General features: G+C 36.1%; 1 protein-coding gene across 2 annotated transcripts in view; it reads left to right on the top strand.

Annotated features, from left to right (window-relative positions):
- The first annotated feature begins 4,332 nt into the window (after positions 1–4,332).
- Positions 4,333–21,675, top strand: part of KIFAP3 (kinesin associated protein 3) — a 114,981-nt gene continuing 97,638 nt past the window's right edge. For both annotated transcript variants that reach the window (XM_019716383.2, XM_019716384.2), the window contains exons 1-5: positions 4,333–4,560; positions 11,832–11,963; positions 16,224–16,378; positions 18,935–18,990; positions 19,566–19,707. In XM_019716383.2, coding sequence (XP_019571942.1) covers positions 4,529–4,560; positions 11,832–11,963; positions 16,224–16,378; positions 18,935–18,990; positions 19,566–19,707 — 517 coding nt within the window. In that variant the 5' untranslated portion in view covers positions 4,333–4,528. The remainder of the gene's footprint in view (positions 4,561–11,831; positions 11,964–16,223; positions 16,379–18,934; positions 18,991–19,565; positions 19,708–21,675) is intronic.

The raw sequence follows: 21,675 nt of genomic DNA, 5'->3' as shown, positions 1-21,675 counted from the left end.
CCTAAATATACAATGATTATTTGTGTTTGTGTCTTTGTACGTACTGTTGCCTTTCCCTAGATGTCCCTGGTAGACTCTCTGCTCAGTGAATTATTAGTGAACCTTTGTGAGCCCTGCTCTGAGCCTCTATCCACCATTATGAGTGGATTATTCCCACCTTTATGCCAACATTCTACTTGTTTCATGCTGCTGCTATGACATGCATCGATAGGTTCAACACTTATTTGTGGACATACCTGGAGACTATGTGTTTTTTGATGGCTCTACTTATATCTGACTCAGCAGCAGTTATCATTTACTAGTTTTTACTGTGTGCCAAGCACTGTGATTAAACATGTAATTGGAAATCCAAGATTGTGTACCATTTGAAAAACTCTTCTTGGAGAAGATAGAGCTATAAACAAATCATGTCCATAAAGTACAGTAAATACAGAAGGACAACGGGGAAGTCACTTTACTGAATCTGGAGCTTGGGGAAAGCTTCCAGGAGGAACAGGTTTGCAGAAAGAGCAAACTGTGGTATTAACCGGAAGGCTTCCCAAAGCAATGCAGCCTGACTCCCATAGCTCTAACTGTCCTTGGAGTGTTGATGAATCACTGGGATTATCTGCGTTTAAATGGTTCTGTCAGAGGTGGTTTTATGTAACTTTGTATTTTTTCTCTCTCCCTGTTAAATGATAAAACCGTGAAGCAACAATCACTTTTACTCAATACTTTTAAACTGTTTCTAGTTCAGTATTCAAAATACAGTTGACAAATGTAAGGATAAAATAATATAACTTCTGGCATTTCTGTGTAATTTTACAGCCTACAAGACTCTCACAAACTACAACTCGCTTTCTCTTCACCCCAATCCTTTACAATGGGCATTTATCCCAATTTTTCTAAATGAAGACACAGGGATCTTAAGTGACTTGTCCATAGTCATATGGTTAATATGGTTTTCAAACACCTCATTCAGTTGATAACAATTACTACCATTTATGTGGTAATCTCTCTGGCATAGGTTTATATATACTATCTCCTTTAACATTACAATAACTCTAAGACATGGAAACTATTATCATGTTGTTACCTACATCAGTAGTTTGGTTTTTTTAAAGCTGAGTAGTATCTATTATGTGACTATCCCATGATTTGTATCAATTGACATATTGATCAACATTTGGGTTGTTTCCAGTTTTGTGTTATTATACACAAAGCTGCCATGAACATTTGTAAACAGCAATGGTTGTGGACATATGTTTTCATTTCTCTTGGGTAAATATCTAGGGGTGGAATGGCCGGGTCCTATGGTAAATGTATGCTTAGGTGTTGAATAAACTGCCAGACTATTTTCCAAAATGGTTGCACCATTTTGCATTCTCATAAGCATTGTAGAACTTCCATTGCTGCACATTCTTGCCAGCACTTGGTATTGTCTGATGTTTTAATATTAACCATGAGAGTGGGTGTTGTGATAGTCAAAATAATGACCCCCCCAAAGATTCCCACATCCTAATCTCTAGAACCTGTAAATTATTACCTTGCACAGTAAAAGGAACTGACAGATGTAACTGCAGTTAAGGACCTCCCTTACGTAACCCAGGGAGGTTATCCTGGATTATCCAGCTGGGCCTATATAAATCCTTAGAAGTGCAAAACCTTTCCTGCCTGTGGTCGTAGAACAATGCGATGACAGAAGATGGACTAGCCAGTTGGCAGTATGATAAGGACTTGGCCCACTGTTGCTGGCTTTGAACATGGAGGAAACAGGCCATGAGTGAAGGAATGTGATGGCCTCTAGAAGCTGGAAAAGGCAACGAAACAGATTCCTCTCTGGGGCCTCTCGGAAGGAATAAAACCCTTCTGACCACTTTGATTTTAACCTACTGAGACCCATCCCAGATTTCTGACCAACAGCACTGTAAGATAATAAATTTGTATTGTTTTAAATCACTATATTTGCAGTAATTTGGCACTGCAGACATAGAAAACTAATACAAGTGTATAGTACATCTCACTATGGAATAGGTTCCATTTCCCTGATGACTAATAAAGATGAGTTATATATACTTATTGGCCAGCCATGTATCTCCTTTTGTGAAGTGTTTGTACAGATCTTTGACTCATTTTTTAATTAGGCTGTTTAGGATTTTATTATTGAGTTACAATAATTCTTTTTATACCACAAATACAATTTTTTTCCCGATATATTTATGGCAAATACCTTCTTAGTACATGACTTCCCTTTCATTTTGTCTTTCAAAGAGAAGTTTTAAATTTTGGTGACATCAAGTAGCATTAATTTTTTTTTATATTATGATTAGTTCTTTGTGTGCCATGTCTAAGAAATATTTGCCAATCCATAGGTCTCAAATACTTTTTCTTATTCTTTCTTCTAGAAGTTTTATAGTTTTAGATCTAATGTTTGTATCTATGAGCCTCATAAGTTAATCTTTGTGTATGATGTAAAGAAAGAATTGAGACCTATTTATTTTCTACATGCATATTCAGTTTTCCAGCACCTTTTGTTAAAAAAAAAAAAAAGAACTGTGTTTATCCTATTGGACTTATTTGTCACCTTTATCAAAAATTAATTGACTGGCTCTGGGCATTTCCTCTAGATTTTTGTTTTATTGTTGTTTCAAGCTCAAGTATGTATTTAAAAATCCAAATGTTTATTCAATACCAACTATGGACAGGTGCTGTTCTAAGCATACACAAGTGAACAAAACAAAATCTCTTCTGAAGGAGTTTATATTGTAAGAGGGCTTGTTATCTATGCATTTTAATGGATATTGTGATCTGGTGATTTTAGGTATTGTGGGTGTGTGTGTGTGGCGGGTTAAGGTAATCAATCTAACCATGAATGATATCTTGTAAAACTTTACATCAGGTTTTAGAAGGAATATTTGGGAAAACAAAAAACAAAAAATGGGAAGTCCAGTTAGGAAAGAATTACAGTATTTCAAGTAAGAAGTGATTAGACTCGTAGCTGGAAATGGGAATGGAGAAGAAAAGCTGGATTGTAGGAATACCTTGAAGGAAGAAATAATAGAATTTTATAATAGTTTAATTAGAGGGCATGACACACAAGAAAATGTCCAAGTTAGCTCCAAATATTCTTCCTCGGAAGACCAAAAGAATGACTGCAACACTGACAGAAATAGTGTAGCTAGTATAAATGGGTAGGCAGATAAAAAATAACATCTCTTAGCGGGTACGGACCGTGTCTCTATATTTAATATGCCATGTAGTACATTGCATTAATTTATCGCATTTGAAAAAGGCAGTGGAACTACGTAGGCATGGTCCAAGATGACTGAAAAATACAGAACTAGAAGAGAAAGTTAACAGGATTACAGGTGAGGAGAGAAAGTGGAGGAGCCTTTTTTGTATTCCCGTTTGGCACAAAGCTGGCGCTCAATGAATATTTATTGAGTAAGTGACCATGAATCATTTGCCTAGATGCGATCGCTGAGCCCATGGGAATAGATCTGAAAGCAGAGGGCATTTACTTGCTGAGATTCAAGAACAGCCCTTCTTCTCTATGGCCTGCACTACCAACAGTTACCTGCTTCAAAGGAAACAGTTCCAAACGTTCCTTGATTTAGGAACAATTACTGGAGGAGTTGGAGTTTCAGGATGGATGTGTGTGTGTGTGGGGGGGGTGGTGGTGCTGGTGGGGCTGTTGGTGCTGGTGGTGCTGTTGGTGCTGGTGGGGCTGGTGAGGCTGGTGAGGCTGGTGGTGCTGGTGGGGCTGGTGGGGCTGGTGGGGCTGGTGGGGCTGGTGGGGCTGGTGGGGCTGGTGGGGCTGGTGGGGCTGGTGGGGCTGGTGGCGGGGGGCAGGTGCATTTTACATGTAGGATACCAAAGTGGAAGGTAAAGATCTGACGCTGAATCAAAGTTGACATTAACTGTATTCTTTTTGTACAAGGGTCAGACCAGCTCCACAAGTTAGAGCTTCTCAGGGCCATCAGTGCAGTTCCTTTCCCACAATACCCCAAACACAAACCTCCCTTTACAGTCAGGGTAGCAGCCAAGGGCTGGACAGCTCTGTAGCATTCTCTTAATTAAAAGGCGAACGGGTTCCTTTGCCCGCTTTTCAAGCTCAGGACCTGAAATTCAACTCGGCTGACTGGGATCACTGCTTCAATTCTCATTCTCAAGGGGGTTAGTGGCCAGGGCGCCGCTCCTTAACCATCCACGCCTAAATCCGCCGCAAATATCTCGACGTTTTGCTCCGTGGGCGTCAGATTCGGCCCCAGGGTCCCGCACCTCGTACTGAGCCTGCGCCGGCGGCGCGGCGGAGCGGGCGCATGCGCCGTGAGGCGGGGCTGCTGCGGCGTCCCGGGGCGGGTCCAGGCGGCTCCAGCTTTGGGAGCTGTGGGAGGAGCCGGCGGCCTCACCGTGGTAACCACAGCGCCGCCGCCGCCCCGCCTTGCAGGCCTCAGGACTGTCATCGCCTTCGGAGGTCGGGACACTGTGGCCACCGTTTCCGGAAATTGCTCACCCCCAGCCTCCCCACGCCGCCGCCGCCGCCGCCATGCAAGGGGAGGACGCCAGATACCTCAAAAGGTGACGACTCCCCCGTGCTCGGCCCTGACGATCTCCTTAGAGGTTCTTGGGGTTGGCGATGGAGGCGTCACTGAGCAAAGCAAAGCTGGATGCTCAGAACAGGGGTGGGAGACCCGGGGAGAAGTCCCAGGAAGAGAAGGGACGAGGTGCATCGCGGTGCCTCGGGGGGGAGCGGACCGGGCCCTGCGGCGGGCGAGGTTCCGCGGCCTCTGAGCTGACCCGGCGGGGCCCTGACAGCGTCGCGGTGGTTTCCTCGCCGCGGCACATTGTTCAGCGAGGGGGCGGAGTGAGCCCGCCCCCCGCCCCCGATGCCGACCCTCCATGTTTCCCTAGTAGACGACTCGGGTGGGAGCCTGGCCATGGAGACGCCGGGCCCTCCGCTCTCGGCCTCCAGGCTGGGGCTTCACTGCCGTCGGGCTGTGCGAGGATGAAGGGGACAGACGTGGTGGCTTTTCACTGACGGGACGCTGGCCTGGGATGTGGCTTTCCCGTCCACTTCTGCCTCGCTCATCAGTTTCATGCACTTCGCTGCCCCGTTGACAGTGTCATTCTTGTACGTAGGCGGCGCCTAATTATCAAGAGGTTCGTTCCGGAGCTCGACCAAGCACAGGGCCTCGTGTTTTTGGTTTAAAACATGTGGACTGTCAGTTACACTGTAAAGAAAATGGTTAATCTGTTGGGTTTATTTATTTTACTCCTGTCAAAGAGAAGATCATCTCAGCTGATTAAAAATAAATGACTAAATAAAGCTACCTCTTACTGGACCATGACTTAGCAGCAATCCAATAGGAAAAAAGTCATAATCAGGACTCTCCACTTTTACCTAAGTCCCCGTTACTGGCTGGGAAATTCCCTGGGGAGGCCACACGTATTCTTTGGGACGGTTTCCTTATCTAAACACAGGGCAGTTATTACCTGATGGAGAGAGACGAGGGCCAAATATGAAAACACTTTTAAAAGATAAAATATGCATGTAAGGCGGCGGTGTTATTATAATATTGTTAAGTCATAATATTCTTTCACTGAATATATTTATCCTGGTTTGGCAGGGCCCTGGTTATCACAGAAAGATCTTCTCATCTTTTATAGACTCTTCAAAGGGATCGAAACAATCGTAAAATCAACCAGTCACTTTTGCACTGTCAACAGTTGCACTGTCTTTGTGAGATGGAGGCATATATTGCATGTCCTTCTCATTTTATGTAAATATATCTGAAGCTGTCAACCAGGCTTCATCAGTAAACTTTTAAAGAAGGAATATGTAATCATAACGAGTATATAGTCAGTATTTGTTTCCTCACTGAATTTCGCTTACATTGATCTTTTCAAGTATCTTGATTGAAAATTTTGTGACAGAGAAAATAAAAAATGTTTTCTCTCTCAACTTTAAATGTAAGATTGTTCTAGAGCAAGGAGCCACTGTTATAGCTTATTTTCATGTAATACTGTTGGGCCAGAAGATAGTTTTTCTTAGGATTCTTGTACCCGTATAGACCCTTAGGCATACGACAATTTATAATTCTCACCCTATCGCTTACTTTTAAAGCCATATTACCTAGGGTTGAAAAAATAAAACGGCACCAGTCACTGTAATGTTTGAAGCAAAATAAGGTCAGAATCTGGACAGGTTAAAATATACACTTCTCAGTTTTGTCTAATTTTGACAAAATAAATAATAAAACGTTGGCATGGTCTGCTTTCAGATTAGAAATATGCAGCTGATATATAACCATACAGGCCCGATGATTTATGATGTCTGACAGAACCTTCTGTTTTAATTATTCGTTCGTTGATAATGATTACATATATTTCTTTTGTAATTTACTTTTATATTTTGTTTTTAACAAGATAGCAGTATGTTTTCAATCTAATGGATTCACTCAAAATTTGATTATTTTCAGTGGTTTCATTGTAGCTATCACGGAGGAATCTCTAGTCTCTAGTCTCTTTATGTTTACATGTGTAACAGATTTTAGAATCAAAACTTGGGTTTCATTTTTTTGTTCGACCAGTTGTGTTTTGACTCAAAAGCACTTAATAAATACTCACCAAATGCCTAGTGTACGCCTAGCATTGTTTTGGTCATGGGAGAAATGATGCAATAGGCACAGTTCATATTCTCAATTAGCTATCCACACAATTAAATAGACAGCTAGCAGCCAGTGATTTTGTTTGTTTGTTTGTTTGTTTGTTTGCCTCTGCTTAAAACTCCCTGATGGTTTCCATTGCTCTTAGAGTTAGAGCACCGATCTTTTGAGCTTCATCTCTCTGACCCCATCCCACACCCAGTAATTCCATACTTCAGCCTTACAGAAACAGCTTCTTCTAGATGCCTATGTGTTTTATTGTTAGGTTCCCCGTGCCCTTCCCATTGTCTGGAATTTGCCTTGTTCACCCAGCTAACCCCTCGTGTGTCCTGTTTTAGCTTACACATCTTTTATCCCCCAGAACATCTTTGCTGAGACGACCTTTCGCACCACACGTTCTAGGTCAGATATACCTGCTAGGTTCCCATGACATCTACTACCTTGTCTTTCCCACTCTTACTACTTTACTGTTTTTGTTTGTTTTTCCTGCTGGTCTGTAAGCTTTAAAAGGATGAGGTACTATGCATCTTAACTTCCCATTGTATCCCCAGTGCCAGCACAGTGCCTGGAACATAAGTACTCAATAAATAGTTACTAAATGAAGTGAGAATAAGGCTACAAAGACAAATGGGCCAAATCATAGGGGACTTATGATCTGTAGTAAAGAATTGAGATTTAGAAGAACAATGGGGAACCATTGAAGGATTTTAAGAGTGAATGGCATTTATTCATTCAACAGTTATTTAAAATTCTACCATGTAAAAGTCACTCAGCCTCGTGATAAAAAGTATTAGATGAATGAGATGTATTTTCCCTGCCTTTATGGTAGTTATAATGTAGCAAGGAATACAGACTTCAAACAGTATATTATAAAAAGTTACTGTTTTACTGTATTTCTGATAAATGCCCTAAGTATATGATAACTGAAATAAGGATTTGGCTTTTGTGTAAAGATTTTTTCACACAGTATAATTTTTCAACATTTATCCATGTTTTAGCTTTTTTCAGTACAGTACTTCATTCCTTTTAATAGCTGGATAATAATCCATTGTATGGATATAGCACGCATTTGTTTGTCCGTCTGTTGATGGAAATTTAGACTATTTCCATCTATTGGCTATTGTCAATAAAGCTACTGTGAGCATTCCTGTACGAATTTTTGTTTGAAAACCTGTTTTCACTCTTTTGGTATATATTCCTAGTTGTTGCTGGGTCATATGCTAATTATGTTTAACTTATTGAGGAACCACCAAACTGTTTTCCACAATGGCTGCACCATTTTACGTTCTCACCAGCAATGTAAGAGAGTTTCAGTTTTTCTACATAGTCCCCAATACTTGTTTATTTTTTTAAATTAGGACCATTCTAATGGATGTGGAGTGGTATCTTATTGTGGTCTTGATTTACATTTCCCTAGTTACTAGTGACATTGAGCATGTTTTCATATGCTTCCTGGCCTTCGTCTGTCTTCCTTGGAGAAAAGAGTTTTTTATATGTTCTAAATTCTACTTTCACCCTCTTCACTGCATCTTTCATATACAAAACAGTATGGTACTGGCATAATAAATATATAGATCTCTTTTTATATAGAGATATATTTTATATCTAAAGATATATTTAGATATATTTTTATAGATATAATACAAAATTTTATAGATTTTATAGATACAATTTTTTATATAAAATATATATCTTTAGGTATATTTTTCTTCAGTTTTTTTTATGTTTAGTTTTTTAAACTTTTCAATCATTGATTTTTTTTAATTTTTTTTTTTATTCCCATCTCCCAGGTGCTCTCCCCTTTGGTACCCATTAACTTATTCTCTATATCTATGGGTCTGTTTCCGTTTTGTTTATTCATTTGTTTTGTTTTTTTAGATTTTTATGGTTAATATCCCATTGTGTATATTACCATGTCTTCTTTATCCATTCATCTATTGATGGACATGTAGGTTTCTTCCATATGTTGGTTATTACTAGTAATGCTGCAATGAATGTGGGGATGCAGATGTCTTTTCAAATTAGTGTTTTTGTTGTTTGTTTGTTTTTTGATAAATACCTAGAAGAGGAATTGCTGAATCATATGGTAGTTGTATTTTTAATTTTTTGAGGATCCTCCATAGTTTTCCACAGTGGCTGCACTAATTTACAACCCCACCAACAGTGTATGAGAGTTCCTTTTTCTCTACATCCTCGCCAACACTTGTTTGTTGATTTATTAATGATAGCCATTCTGACGGGTGTGAGGTGGTGTCTCATTGTGATTTTAATTTACATTTCCCTGGTGATTACTGGGTTTCTCTGAAAATTAGACCTAGCTGGACCATCAGCTGTAATGCATCTTTCGGAGCAAAATTTAATATAAGACCTGGTATTGCATTATATTATATTGTATTATATTGTATTGTATTATATTGTATTGTATTGTATTATATTATATATTATATTATATTATATTATATTATATTATATTATATTATATTATATTATATTATATTATATTATATTATTATAGAGACCCGATCTTATATTATGTTAAAATAATACCGGGTCTTATATTAATTGTGGCTCCAAAAGACATATTAGAGCTGATGGTCCGGCTAGGCCTTATTTTCGGAGAAACATGGTAGTGACATTGAGCATCTTTTCATGTGTCTGTTGGTCATCTGTATGTCCTCTTTGGAGAAAAATGTCTGTTCTTCTGCCTATTTTTTAATTCAGTTGTTTGTTTTTTTGGTGTTAAGTTGTATGAGTTTATTACATATTTTAGATATTAACCCCTTATCAGATATATCTTTTGCAAATATCTTCTCCCATTTAGTCTTTTTGTTTTGTTGATGGTTTCCTTTGCTGTGTAAAAACTTTTTAGTTTGATATAGTCCCATTGCCCAAGGAGACATCCAAAAAAGATATTGCTGAGAATGATGTCAAAGAGTTTTCTGTCTGTGTTTTCTTCTAAGAGTTTTATGGTTTCAGGTCTTACTTTTAAGTCTTTAATCCATTTTGAGTGTATTTTTGTATATGGTGTAAGAAAAGTGATCCAGTTTCATTTTTTTGCATGTCTTTACCACGTTGTATATCCTTGCCTTCTTTGTCATAAATCAATTGACTATAGGAGTGAGGATTTATTTCTGGGCTTTCTATTCTATTCCGTTGATCTACATATCTCTTTTTATGCCAGAACCATACTGTTTTCACTATTGTAACTTTGTAGTATAGTTTCTTCCCAATACATGACTTTTATTGCATCTTTAAAATATTACAACTAACTCTGAGAAATCATCCGACATCTTGGTATTTCTGTAGCTGGACAACTTAGATCTTGTTCATCAGCCTGCTGAACTGTTCCTTTTTCAGAAACATAGATACCATCCAAAATTTTTCTGATAGCCTTGTTTTTAACTGTTGTGGCTTGTTGAATCGAAGCAGCTGAATTTCATACAAGTTCAGGATCATTTCCTTCAAGAATTAACTCATCTTCCTGGGCTTGAGATATTGAAAAAGACGCCTGACCTCATCCAAACCCTGCAGATGTGTTTTCCACTGAAGAATTTTCGGATTTCATATAGGGACCCATTCTCCTGAATAACAGCGTTGATAGGGAAGTGAGCACACAGAGACCTCCTCTTGTAACGGACGCCCAGGCTGATACCCTTGACCATGTTCCATATCTGACTGCCAAGAGTGCAGACAGGAGCCAGGTCCTTGCTAATTCCCCACCATCTGTCAACCCAGAGCTCTTCCTTCTCCTTGCAAAGGGACTGAGTTCTACCTTGATAAGGTTGAAGTCCCTCTGCAGGGACTTCCTTTCAGAGTGACGTCCACTTAGAGAGAACGCATTTGTGAGGCCTCAGAACAAGGTAGAGCACATAGTAAAGATGGTCCAAAAGGCAAACATCAAGTCTCGTACATTTTCTGGAATGTGGACAGTGTGACTGCTGAGGATGGTCTTCATCCTTGCAGGAGAGGGGCAAAAAGAGCTCTCTCTAGTGTGGTTTGATAGGGAGGGTGAGACCTCTCACCTTGTTCTTTCTCACGCTTTCTGTGGCTATTCGGGATCTTTGGTGGGTCAATGTAAATTTTAGGATTAGTTGTTCTAATTCTGAGAAGAATGCATTGGTGTTTTAATGGGAATTGCATTGAATCTATATATTGCTTTAGGTAGTAAGGACATTTTAACAATATAAATCCTTCTAATTCATGAGGAAGGTATATCCTTCCATTTATTTGTATCTTGTTCAGTTTCTTTCTTCAATGTCTTATAGTTTTCAGAGTACAGGCCTTTCTCCTCTTTGGTTAAATTTATTCCTATGTATTTTATTCTTTTTGATGCAAACGTGAATGGGATTGTTTTCTTAATTTCTCCTTCTGATCGTTTGTTATCAGCGTATAGAAACACAACAGATTTCTGAATATTGGTTCTGTATCCTGAGACTTCCATTTAGTAGTTCTAGTAGTTTTTTGGTGGCGTCTTTAGGGTTTTAGTTGCTTTTGCTTTTGATGTCATCATTTAAGAAACCATTGCCAAATCCAAGGTCATGAAGATTTGCCCCTGTGTTTTCTTCTCAGAGTTTTTTTAGGTTTAGCTCTTAAATTTATGTCTTTGATCCATTTTGAATTAATTATGTGGTGTGTGGTAAGGGTCCACTTTCATTCTTTTACATGTGGATGTCCAGTTGTCTCAGCACCATTTGTTTAAGAGATTATTCTTTTCTCCCTCAATGAAAGGTCTTGACAATCTTGTTGAAATCAATTGACTGTAGGCAGTTTTTTATTCCTGGACTCAATTCTATTCCCTTGATCTATATGTTTATCTTTATGCTAGTAATTCACCGTTTTGATTACTGTAGCTTTGTAGTACATTTTGAAATCAGGAAGTGTAAGTCTTCCAACTTTGTTCTTCTTTTTCAAGATTGTTTTGGGTACTCAGAGTCCCATGTGTTTCCATATGAATTTTAGGATCACTTTTTCATTTCTGCAAAAAAAGGCTTTGGGAATTTGATAGGGATTACATTGAATCTGTAGATCACTTTGGGAAATGTTGCCATCTTAACTATCGATCTGATTTAAATGCCTATGTTACTCCAGCCCACATGATGTTTTTGGAACTAGAAACTAGATAAAAACCATGGACATTTTGTGAGTTTTTAATCTAGCTATGCCTCTTTTTATTTTACATTATAGGAAAGTTAAAGGAGGAAATATTGATGTACACCCATCAGAAAAAGCACTTATTGTTCAGTATGAAGTGGAAGCGACCATTCTTGGAGAAATGGGAGATCCCATGTTGGGAGAACGAAAGGAATGCCAAAAAATGTAAGTTTTCTTCATTTGTGTACGTTTTGAAAGTAGTGAACCTTATACAAACTTTATAGAAATATGACATTATTTAAATCTGCAAAGATGATAAGTGGTTATGGCATTTCTCTAGACCTACTTCATTTTAGTGAAGCAGGGACTATATTAAGCTATAAATACAGATATATTTATTCCAGAGAAAATCATGGTTATGTAAACATAATGGGAACCTATTGAAAAATACCTATTCTGATTTACCCCATTTAGTAAATGCATAAAATAGCGTATAAACTACTACAACTTGGGATGTGAATTATAAAAGAGATGTTTATGTGGGACTTTTTAGTTTAATTTAGGAAATTAGTATTTTACAGAATCCTGTGTTCTTCCTTCTTCCCTGGAATTACAGAAAGTGATTGATTTCCAAAATTCTGACATGGGGCCTGCACCTTGAACTCATCCCTTAAATATCTCGCCCTCTGAAAGGTCTTAGTAATAAGCATTTTCTGACTCAATGAATTGAGAGCTGCGCTCTTCCAGTATTCTACACACTTTCCTTCTTGCGTTTGTAATCCTTTCAGGAGCCCCTTGGAAACTGGCCTTTTTATTGGTCTGTAGTGGTGCTGGTGATGACCTTACCTTTCTTCCGTAGTTTTGTGGAAGTAGAGAAGGTCTGAGATCACCTAGTGTTCTCTTCCAACCTGCTACCCTCCATGAAAACTTTGATTTGGCCACTCGTTAAGGAAAAGTTAAACTAGTTAAAAAGAATTTTAGTGTGTTTTGGTGGTATTTAGTAGATTCAGGCTGGTAGGAGAGCACGAGAAAGTGTTTGGCACCCTGAAAAGCACTGTATTTTAAATATGTAGCAGTGGTTCTCAACTGGTTGTGGTTTCCCCCAGGGGACGTTTGGCAATGCCTGGACACATCTTGGATTTTCATAACTGGAGGGTGCTAATGGCATCCAATGGATAGAGGCCAGGGTGCCGCTAAGATTACTACACTGCACGAGAGCCACCTACAAACGAAGTATTTGCCCAAATTTTGAATAGGGCCACAACTGAGAAACTTCGGTGTGTAGCAGCCTAAAGAGAGAAGCCACCTAGTGTGGTATTACGATCCCTAATTGGTCTTCTTATTTGGGTCAGAAGGAGACGAGATTACACAGCTAATTCATTACAAATGACTTGAGTCCTTGGAAAATCCACTACATTGAAGAGAAATACACACGCATACACATCTACACTGTAGATTCTAACACATGCTCACACTTTTTTGCGTTCCCTCACACGTCCTCTCTTCCATTTGTGTGTTTGTGGTTGCTGCCTAAGTTCTGTACATTTTAACGACACGTGAAAGTCTCATGAGATCTTACTGATGTCCAAAGAAAAGCTAAGTCATCAATCTGTGCCTTTACAGTCTCATATATCACATTTCGTGAGAAAAATTAGGTTTGGGTTCTTAAGAATGCAGTCAGTAGCCTCATTCAACTAGAATTAAATGAGAGTGTTGTTACAGTTTGAAAATCTGCAGGTTTTCTAGATAAGGGATACATTCACTAGTTAGGCAGCTGGAAAGAGTTACTACCTCCTGTGACTAGAGTAAGTGGATTTATAAATGTCAGTGAGGGGAAGACCTGAGTACCTCAATTTTGGGATACTCAGCCCTGGCTGCAAAAAATATGAAGAGAAATCATACTGTGGGACCAAAAAAACAGTGTGGTTTGTTGACAATTCAAGAGGTCTTATCAGTGGCAGCAACTGGGGGTGAAGGTTTTGAGGAGACACTCACAGATTTAGATAGGTATGAAGTGAAGCTGTCATTAAATTGGGGTTGTTAGTGCTATGGCCCAGGTCAGAAGACTTGTGTTTCATTCTTTATGAGAAACTGATGGTTATGCTCCAAAAATAATGTGGGTATTTCTCTTGTGAGTTTTTGGTGTTCTTAATAGACATAGGCTGCCTAATAAAGACTCTGTTTTTGGGTTATAGGAATAATCAGTAAACATACAGGGAATATTTTCTAAAAATTCTAGCCCTACCTAGTTTTTCTTTGTCTTTTATAATAAGGGAAGGATTCAGGAGAGAGATCTATGCACTAAAAGAAGAAAATCTATTATTTTTAATGGAAAGAAGGTGAATCAGATTGCTAATACACACACACACACGTTGATAGAAAACAGATCTAAAAAGAGAGAGAAAAATCTGCTTTATTAAATCAAGATACCACTATACACCTAGTAGAATGGGTAAAATCCAAAATACTGCAGCACCAAATGCTGGTGAGGATATAGACCAATAGGAACTCACTCATGGCTGGTGGGAGTGTAAAATGCAGCCACTTTGGAACACAGCTGGGCAGTTTCTTACAAAGCTGAACATAGGCTTACCATGTGATCCAGCAATTGTGCCCCTAAATATTAACCCAGATGCGTTGGAAACATATGTCCACACAAAAACCAGCACATGACTGTTTATAGCAGCCGTATTTCTAATTGTTGACAACTGGATGCAACCAACGTATCCTTCAGTAGGCAAATGGGTAAACCAACAGTGGTGCCTCCCTACTATCACGTATTATTCAGCACTAAAAAGAAATCAACTGTAAAAAGACATGGAGGAACCTAAATGGGTATTACTAAGTGAAAGATGCTCTATTGGAAAAGCTACATCTTATATGAGTCCAACTATATAACATTCTAGAAAAGGTAAAACTACAGTAAAAAGATTAGAGGTGGTCAGGGGTTCAGGGCGCGGGGACGGAGAGAATAAGGGGAGGAGGGAACAGGTGGAGCAGAAAGCATTTTTAGGGCACTAAGACTATTCTGTATGACCTGACATTATCCACTTGTCAAAGCCCACAGAACTGTACAACACACAGTGAACGTCAACTAATGTCAACTTTATAATAAGGTTCAGTATTGGTTCATCTTGATAACAAAGGTCTCATGCTAATGCAAAATGGTAATAATAGATAAAAGCAGTATGGAGGGGGGTGGGGGAGTAGTGGGGAACTCTGTACTTTATGCACAATTTTTCTGTAAACCTAAAACTGCTCTAAAAAAGACTAGTAAGAAATTTTTAAAATGTATGTTTATAGCATTTCTGTTGTGTCTCTTCTTAATCAGATTTGTGGAAACTGCCAAGATTTCCCAGTTGCTTACTAAAATTAAACATAGAGAGATTCTTTTGAGAGTTTTTTTCTGAATGGTCTCTCCTTTCTATCTCTGCCTTCTGATGTGCAATGAAATCATCCAAAAATTTAATCAACAGTTTAAAAGGTAGCTCGGAGAATCCCAAGAGGACCAGATTTGGGAATAACTCTAGAGCTAGGAATAACGTCTCACTCACTCTTCTGGACTTCTTTCAGGAGAAGTCGTCTACATCTGAATAATGATTTCACAGATGCTCAGTACAGAACCTTTTCCTGAGACCTCTGTCCTTGCTGCCTCTAATATCTGACATCTCTCCAAATATTGGCCATTTCACCAAGAAATAATTCTGTACAGTGGCAGCTTTATGTTTCTCTTGGAATCTAAGCCTTGCATGAGCACATCTGCTTGAGAGAGTCTTTTCTAGCCCTGAAGGTTGAGTCTTCACCCTGAATTTTCATAGCTCTCCCTGGTGCCATGAATCCATGTAAATGCAGTTGTTTCCAGACTCCGAATGACCTTTTCTTAATTGAGCTTCCAATGAATCTCCTGGACTAAAATAAAAAGGAGGGAGAAGCTGGTTTATTATTTTTTGATGTTGTCACACATATGAAACATATTCACTTGTTCCTCAGAATTCCTCATATAGGTCTTAAAATGCATCCTGCTGTTTTTTCTTCTGCTTTCTGTATCATTTCCATTAGAACAACTGAATTCTAATATCGATATTGCGTCTTGTCCCTAACTGAAAAACATAAATGATTGTGACTGTGGTCAAGAAAATAATTCATCTTTGGCAATACGGATTCTCACATCCCATGACTAAAGACTATGTGTATTACATCAGAAAGACATTTAAAATAAGATCTCTGAATACACTCTCCTGCCTAGAAGCATCAAATTTAGGTGGTATTAGGTTCTTTTTATCTCGTTTGTCCAGCTCAAAGAAAATCATCGTTTGGTATTTATCTAATCCTAATTATTATATCTAATACGTTATTATATTTTACTGAAATAGTCTATGTAAAGTACATTAAAGTGCTTTATTAATTATTTGTTTAAAGAACTATTGTTTAAGTTATCACTTACTTTGGTAACACCTGAGTTGGAAAATTCTGATATGCTTACAGCATTCGACTTAAGAGTCTCAATGCCAACACAGATATAACTTCCTTGGCACGGAAGGTGGTGGAAGAATGTAAACTCATTCATCCCTCAAAACTAACTGAGGTAGAACAGCTGTTGTACTATCTGCAGAACCGCCGTGATTCATTGTCAGGAAAAGGTAAGTAGAAGAATTTCTGACTTCCTAATGCAGGACCAGAGTTGTTTGACTAGAGTTTATACTTTACATATTTGAAAGATATTTTGTTTTGTTTTGTTTTGTTTTTTTTGCCACTGCTATGAATAAGTAAATGAAAGATAAACAAACATATTAGTTTCCTCCATGTCGGGCTTTATATTAGATGTTCCCACGCACAATGATGTTTGTAGTTCATACTGTGTCTGTGTGCGTGCGTGTGTATGTACACATCCGCTGAAATAAGGAACACAAAAGCAAATGCCTGTTGTATTGAGTCTAGAATAATAAAAGGAGAGAATTCGGGGCAGAAAACCTATTTTTTCTACTCCAACTAGATTTATGTTTTCAAAATTTCTTATTGACATTTAATTTATTTGAGTGGATTACTTAAGTATTTAAATGTTACAATATATGTCATGTGCTCTAGACTATACTAAAGATGTTTTATGAATCTTCCTTAGGAAAATATTACCTTTTCATTCCTCATCCTCTCAATTGTTGCCATTCTTCTATGTTTAATTCCCTCATTAAAGAAATAAGCTATTAAAATATTAGAGCTAAATGATTGATTATTTATAGAAGACATTTTAAAATAATCTAAACCAAAAATGAACCGAAATAGAAACAGACATTTAAATGGAAAGTGATCTCAGATTATGAATGGTTAGTTATTCCATTTCATAGTATTTATTAAGTTTACATATCCTTGTAAGTTCTAAAATGTGGTGCCTTTGAAATAACTTATAAATGCTTAAGTTTTGATTGTACTAATTAAAAAAAAAGTTTTAGTGTTTTTCCAGTTAATCACTCTTCCCTTTCTATCCAAATAAAATGCCTTGTGCCTGACATATACTTTTATTAGTTAGCCCTAAATACAGTTACTAACTCACATTATATGATCAGTGTGTATTTGTTGAATGAATTGGATGACTGTGAACTTATTTAAAAGCAAAATTAAGCGTTTCAAACTTGATTGCTCCCAGCTACATAGCTGGCATTCAGTGTATACTTGTTAATTATTGAAACTAAGTGCTATAAGGGAAATATTACCAGGAAGAATTTTTATTAAATATTTCATGATAGATTAATTTTGCTAAGATGTCTATAAATGATGAGAAGATAACATCTTCAGTAATTTAAATAAGTTCAAAGTGAGCAAAGTAAATCCTGTACTTTTTAAAGACGTGTGTATACTTATTGTGGGTTGTACAATATAGTTAAAATTGATCTTTCCTAATGCCAAATTAATATAATTCTGATGGTATTTATGACAAAATATCTTTAATGAAAACCCTTTCACTGAGTTTTCAGGGTGAATCAGTCTTCTCATCTCCTTCAGAATAAGAGGAAATTTTCATGTCATTATAAATGGATTGATTCATCCAAATCAATGTTTCTTTATGTAGATATTAATATTTGAAGACATATATGAAATGCTGTACTATATTAAATATACACTTATTTGTAGAAATCAATTTTATTAACTATTTTACTTGATATTCACTGTTTTAAAGCCAGAAATTTTGCCCTAAAGTGATTGAAACAAAACAATAATTTGTATTTGATTTATGATTCTTTACCTTAAGTGATGTTTTTTTCTTTGCTTAAGTAAAACCACTGTCATAGTAAAGTATCTATTTGAGGCAAAATCTAACCAACAAATGTTGAGAAAATATAACCTTATTTAGAATGGTTACCATCCTCTGAAAACAATCAGGGCTAATTCCCATTATATGTAAAACATATTTGATAATTATAGAATCAAAATTTTGATACTACTCAAGCGTATTTTAATGTACATGCAATTGCTTAGGTTTTTAACCCAGATCAGTGAAGTATTTTTGATAATTTTTTGTTAGCAAATGAAATTCTGCTATGAATCAAATAATTGAGTGTAACAGGTGGCTCAAAGTGGTGTTCAACCCCTTTGGATACCTCTTTCATTTATTTGGGAACAAGTGAGGATTAATGCAGATGTGAAATATTTGTCTTTTAATTTATGATCCTTATTTTGTTAAAAAAATTCAGTAAGTAACTGTTCTTTATTTTAGCTTTTAACTTTACCCAAGTTATTTATTTTTCTTTTCCTTTGTTAATTTTCATTTTAGTTTTTATTTTCTCAACTCATTCATTTTTTCTTTGCCTTATTGATTTTTTTATTCCCACCTTAAATATGAATTAGGAGGGGGGCAAGAAGAATCTGAAGACTGTTTTGCTTCTTGTTAGCGAGTCTGACTATTTACATACCCAAAAAGTTAACCAAGGAGGAAGTTAAAATTGCTGCCTAACATAACTTGGGGATTATTTGTAGGTTTTATTTATTTATATTGTCCTTGATATCTTCAGAAGAACAGAGGATTATAGATGAGCAGTTTTTTTTTTGTATGTTGGAAAAAAGATTGTTTCATAAACCATACAGCTTTAAGATCCCCAGCTTAGCTAGTATTAAACTCAGCTTCTAGAAATAGAAATTACCTAGAAACCCTAAAAACCTAGTTCTTCTCATTAAAAAAAACCCAAAAAACTATCTTTTTACAGAAAAAAAAGAAAAATCAAGCAAGCCTAAAGATCCACCTCCTTTTGAAGGAATGGAGGTAAGTAAGACTGTATCCTGATCTAATAGAAAACTGATTGTAAGGTCTTGCCTTTTACCATTAATAATTCATGCAATCACATTCAACAGATGTGGAATTTTTTTAAATATTGCTCTTAGAGGTACATGAAAAAGGTAGAAAATCAATATTTAATTGGTAAAAGTAAAAATTATTTGGTGTGTTTTTTAGATATAATTTATTTTGATAGAAAAATGAATTGTAAAATGTTTTAAATGTTCTTATTACAATATGTTTTGAAATATTGTTTAATCTATTGTAGAAGATGCAAATTATTTTTCATTACATTTAAGATACTTGATATTGATAGACCATTCTTAGAGTTTATATTCATCCCATTTTATCATATGGTTCATAACTACTTTTGTATTGGAATCCCAGCATTCCAAGGTCTAATTTCCCCCTCTACAAAAAAATGGCTGCTATGGGTCATTTGAAAACTTGTCTATTATTATAAAGGGCAGTATACTGATCACAAAATAATCATTCCTTTGATAGTGGCTCTGTTAAGCATTATTGTTCTTCTGGAGTACTTTCGTCCTCTCCTTTTGTTTCAGATTGATGAAATTGCTAACATTAATGACATGGATGAATACATTGAGTTATTATATGAAGATATTCCTGACAAGGTTCGGGGTTCTGCTTTGATCCTGCAGCTTGCTCGAAATCCTGACAACTTGGAAGAACTACTATTAAATGGTAACTTATATTTATAACTATTAAAAATAGAAAAATTATTGTGAAATATGATTTTTAAATTTATTAGATTAGAGGAGTAAGCTAAAATTGTTTATACCAAACATAGGAATGCACTTATTTTCCAGCTCTTTATTACCTTTCTTCTTATTCAGGTTTTAACATGAGGGCATAATATTTTAATATTCTCTGGAGAATTCACAAATCATTTAGTTTAAATAAGGAAAGTCAAGCATTAATGGTAATGTATCTTTCTTCTCTGGAAGACTTATTTATTCTTTCAATTAGTTTACAGTATCAAACTTCTGACATTTGTATACATATGTATAAGCTTTTATTAAATTAGAGTTCCAATATTAGTTCTCTTTCGGTAGCACAGCAAATGATATTAATCTTTATAATTTAATTTTGATTGAATTTGCTTTCCTTTCATTAGAAGTGCTAGTTAAAGAAACGAAGGTATAATCCTCTTAAACCTTTCTTTTCTCAGTAATATCACTATAGAATTATTTTAAATGCATAGTTTTCTGAGATTATACTTTTGCCAAAACTGAAATATGGACGGTATCATTATTATCTGATTTCCATCACATGTCTGTTGTTAAACTCCTTTTATGGTGGCACACCCATATTTGTAGCTTGGAAAATATGTACAGAGATCTTTCCAGAGAACCCTAGAATATTAGCAGTATTCCAATTAGGAAATTATTACATTTTAAGTATTTTTAAAATTATACAACTCATATATTATGTTTCTTTAAAAGAATTAGAATATTATAGATAAGACTCCTTTGATCATTATGCTGTAATGTGTTATGAGTTTTTGTACATTCATCCAGATCTTTTTCATACTTTTACATCTACATGAGTATAGGTTTTTTCTGTGTTAAAAGATAGAGTATTGCCTTACATGAATTTTTATATTATATCATACTTCTTACTTGGTAATTTTTTCTCCATGACGTAATGTTTTAAGATTTCGTATATACACATACATATATAATTACATATATGTGTAATTACATATATATGTAAAAATATATATAATGAATTTTAAAATACTTTTTATAATTGTATTTTATAAAGTCATACATATTCTTTAGTCATTCTCCTACTGATGATCATTAGATTGTTTCCAAATTTTTCAGTAGGAAATATTGCTTCAGTGAACATCTTTGTACATATTTTCTTATTTTAGGATGTATACATAAAAACAAATATCATGCAGAAATGCAGGTCATAATAGCTTAAGGGATATTGCTGAATTGCCCTCTGAATGGTTGTGCCACCCTATCGTTATGCCAGTAGAATATGAACACTATCAAACCTAAAAATTTTTACCATTATGTTGTTGGTAATAAACGATATCTTTGTTTTAAGTTGCATTTCCCTGATTTTTAATGAATTTGATCTTTTCAAATGTTACCAGACTTTTAGAATTCCTACCCTGTGAAATTTGTATTCATGTCTCAAGTATTTATATATATGAGTATACGTATGTTTATATATGAATATATGTCCTTTTTCATTTATATATATAAATTAGTACATACATTTATATATATCATTATATCCTTTTTCTCTTATATACTTAGAAATCGTTTCTATCAGTTACTTGTCTGTTTTTATATGATATATCTTTTCTATCCCTTTATTTTCATCTTATTTGTATCTTTGAATCTAAAGTGTTTCTGTTGTAGAAAGCATATAGTTGGATAATGTTTGTTTTTAATTTATACTGCCAATCTCTGCCTTTTGATTGGAGTGTGTAGTCTGTTTATCATTAATACAATTACTTATAAATTAGGATTATCATCTAACGTTTTGTATTTGTTTTCTGTATATTTTTAATCTTTTTTTTAGTTCCTCTATTCCTCCATTACTGCCTTCTTTTATGTTAAATAGATATTTTCTAGTATACCATTTTAATCCTCTTGGTGTTCTTTTACTATGTTTTCCCAAATAATTTTC

The sequence above is a fragment of the Rhinolophus sinicus genome, linkage group LG17 (assembly GCF_036562045.2).
Source record: "Rhinolophus sinicus isolate RSC01 linkage group LG17, ASM3656204v1, whole genome shotgun sequence".
NCBI lineage: Eukaryota > Metazoa > Chordata > Mammalia > Chiroptera > Rhinolophidae > Rhinolophus > Rhinolophus sinicus.
Note: the sequence above shows the minus strand (reverse complement) of the source record. Positions and strands in the feature narration are given on the sequence as shown.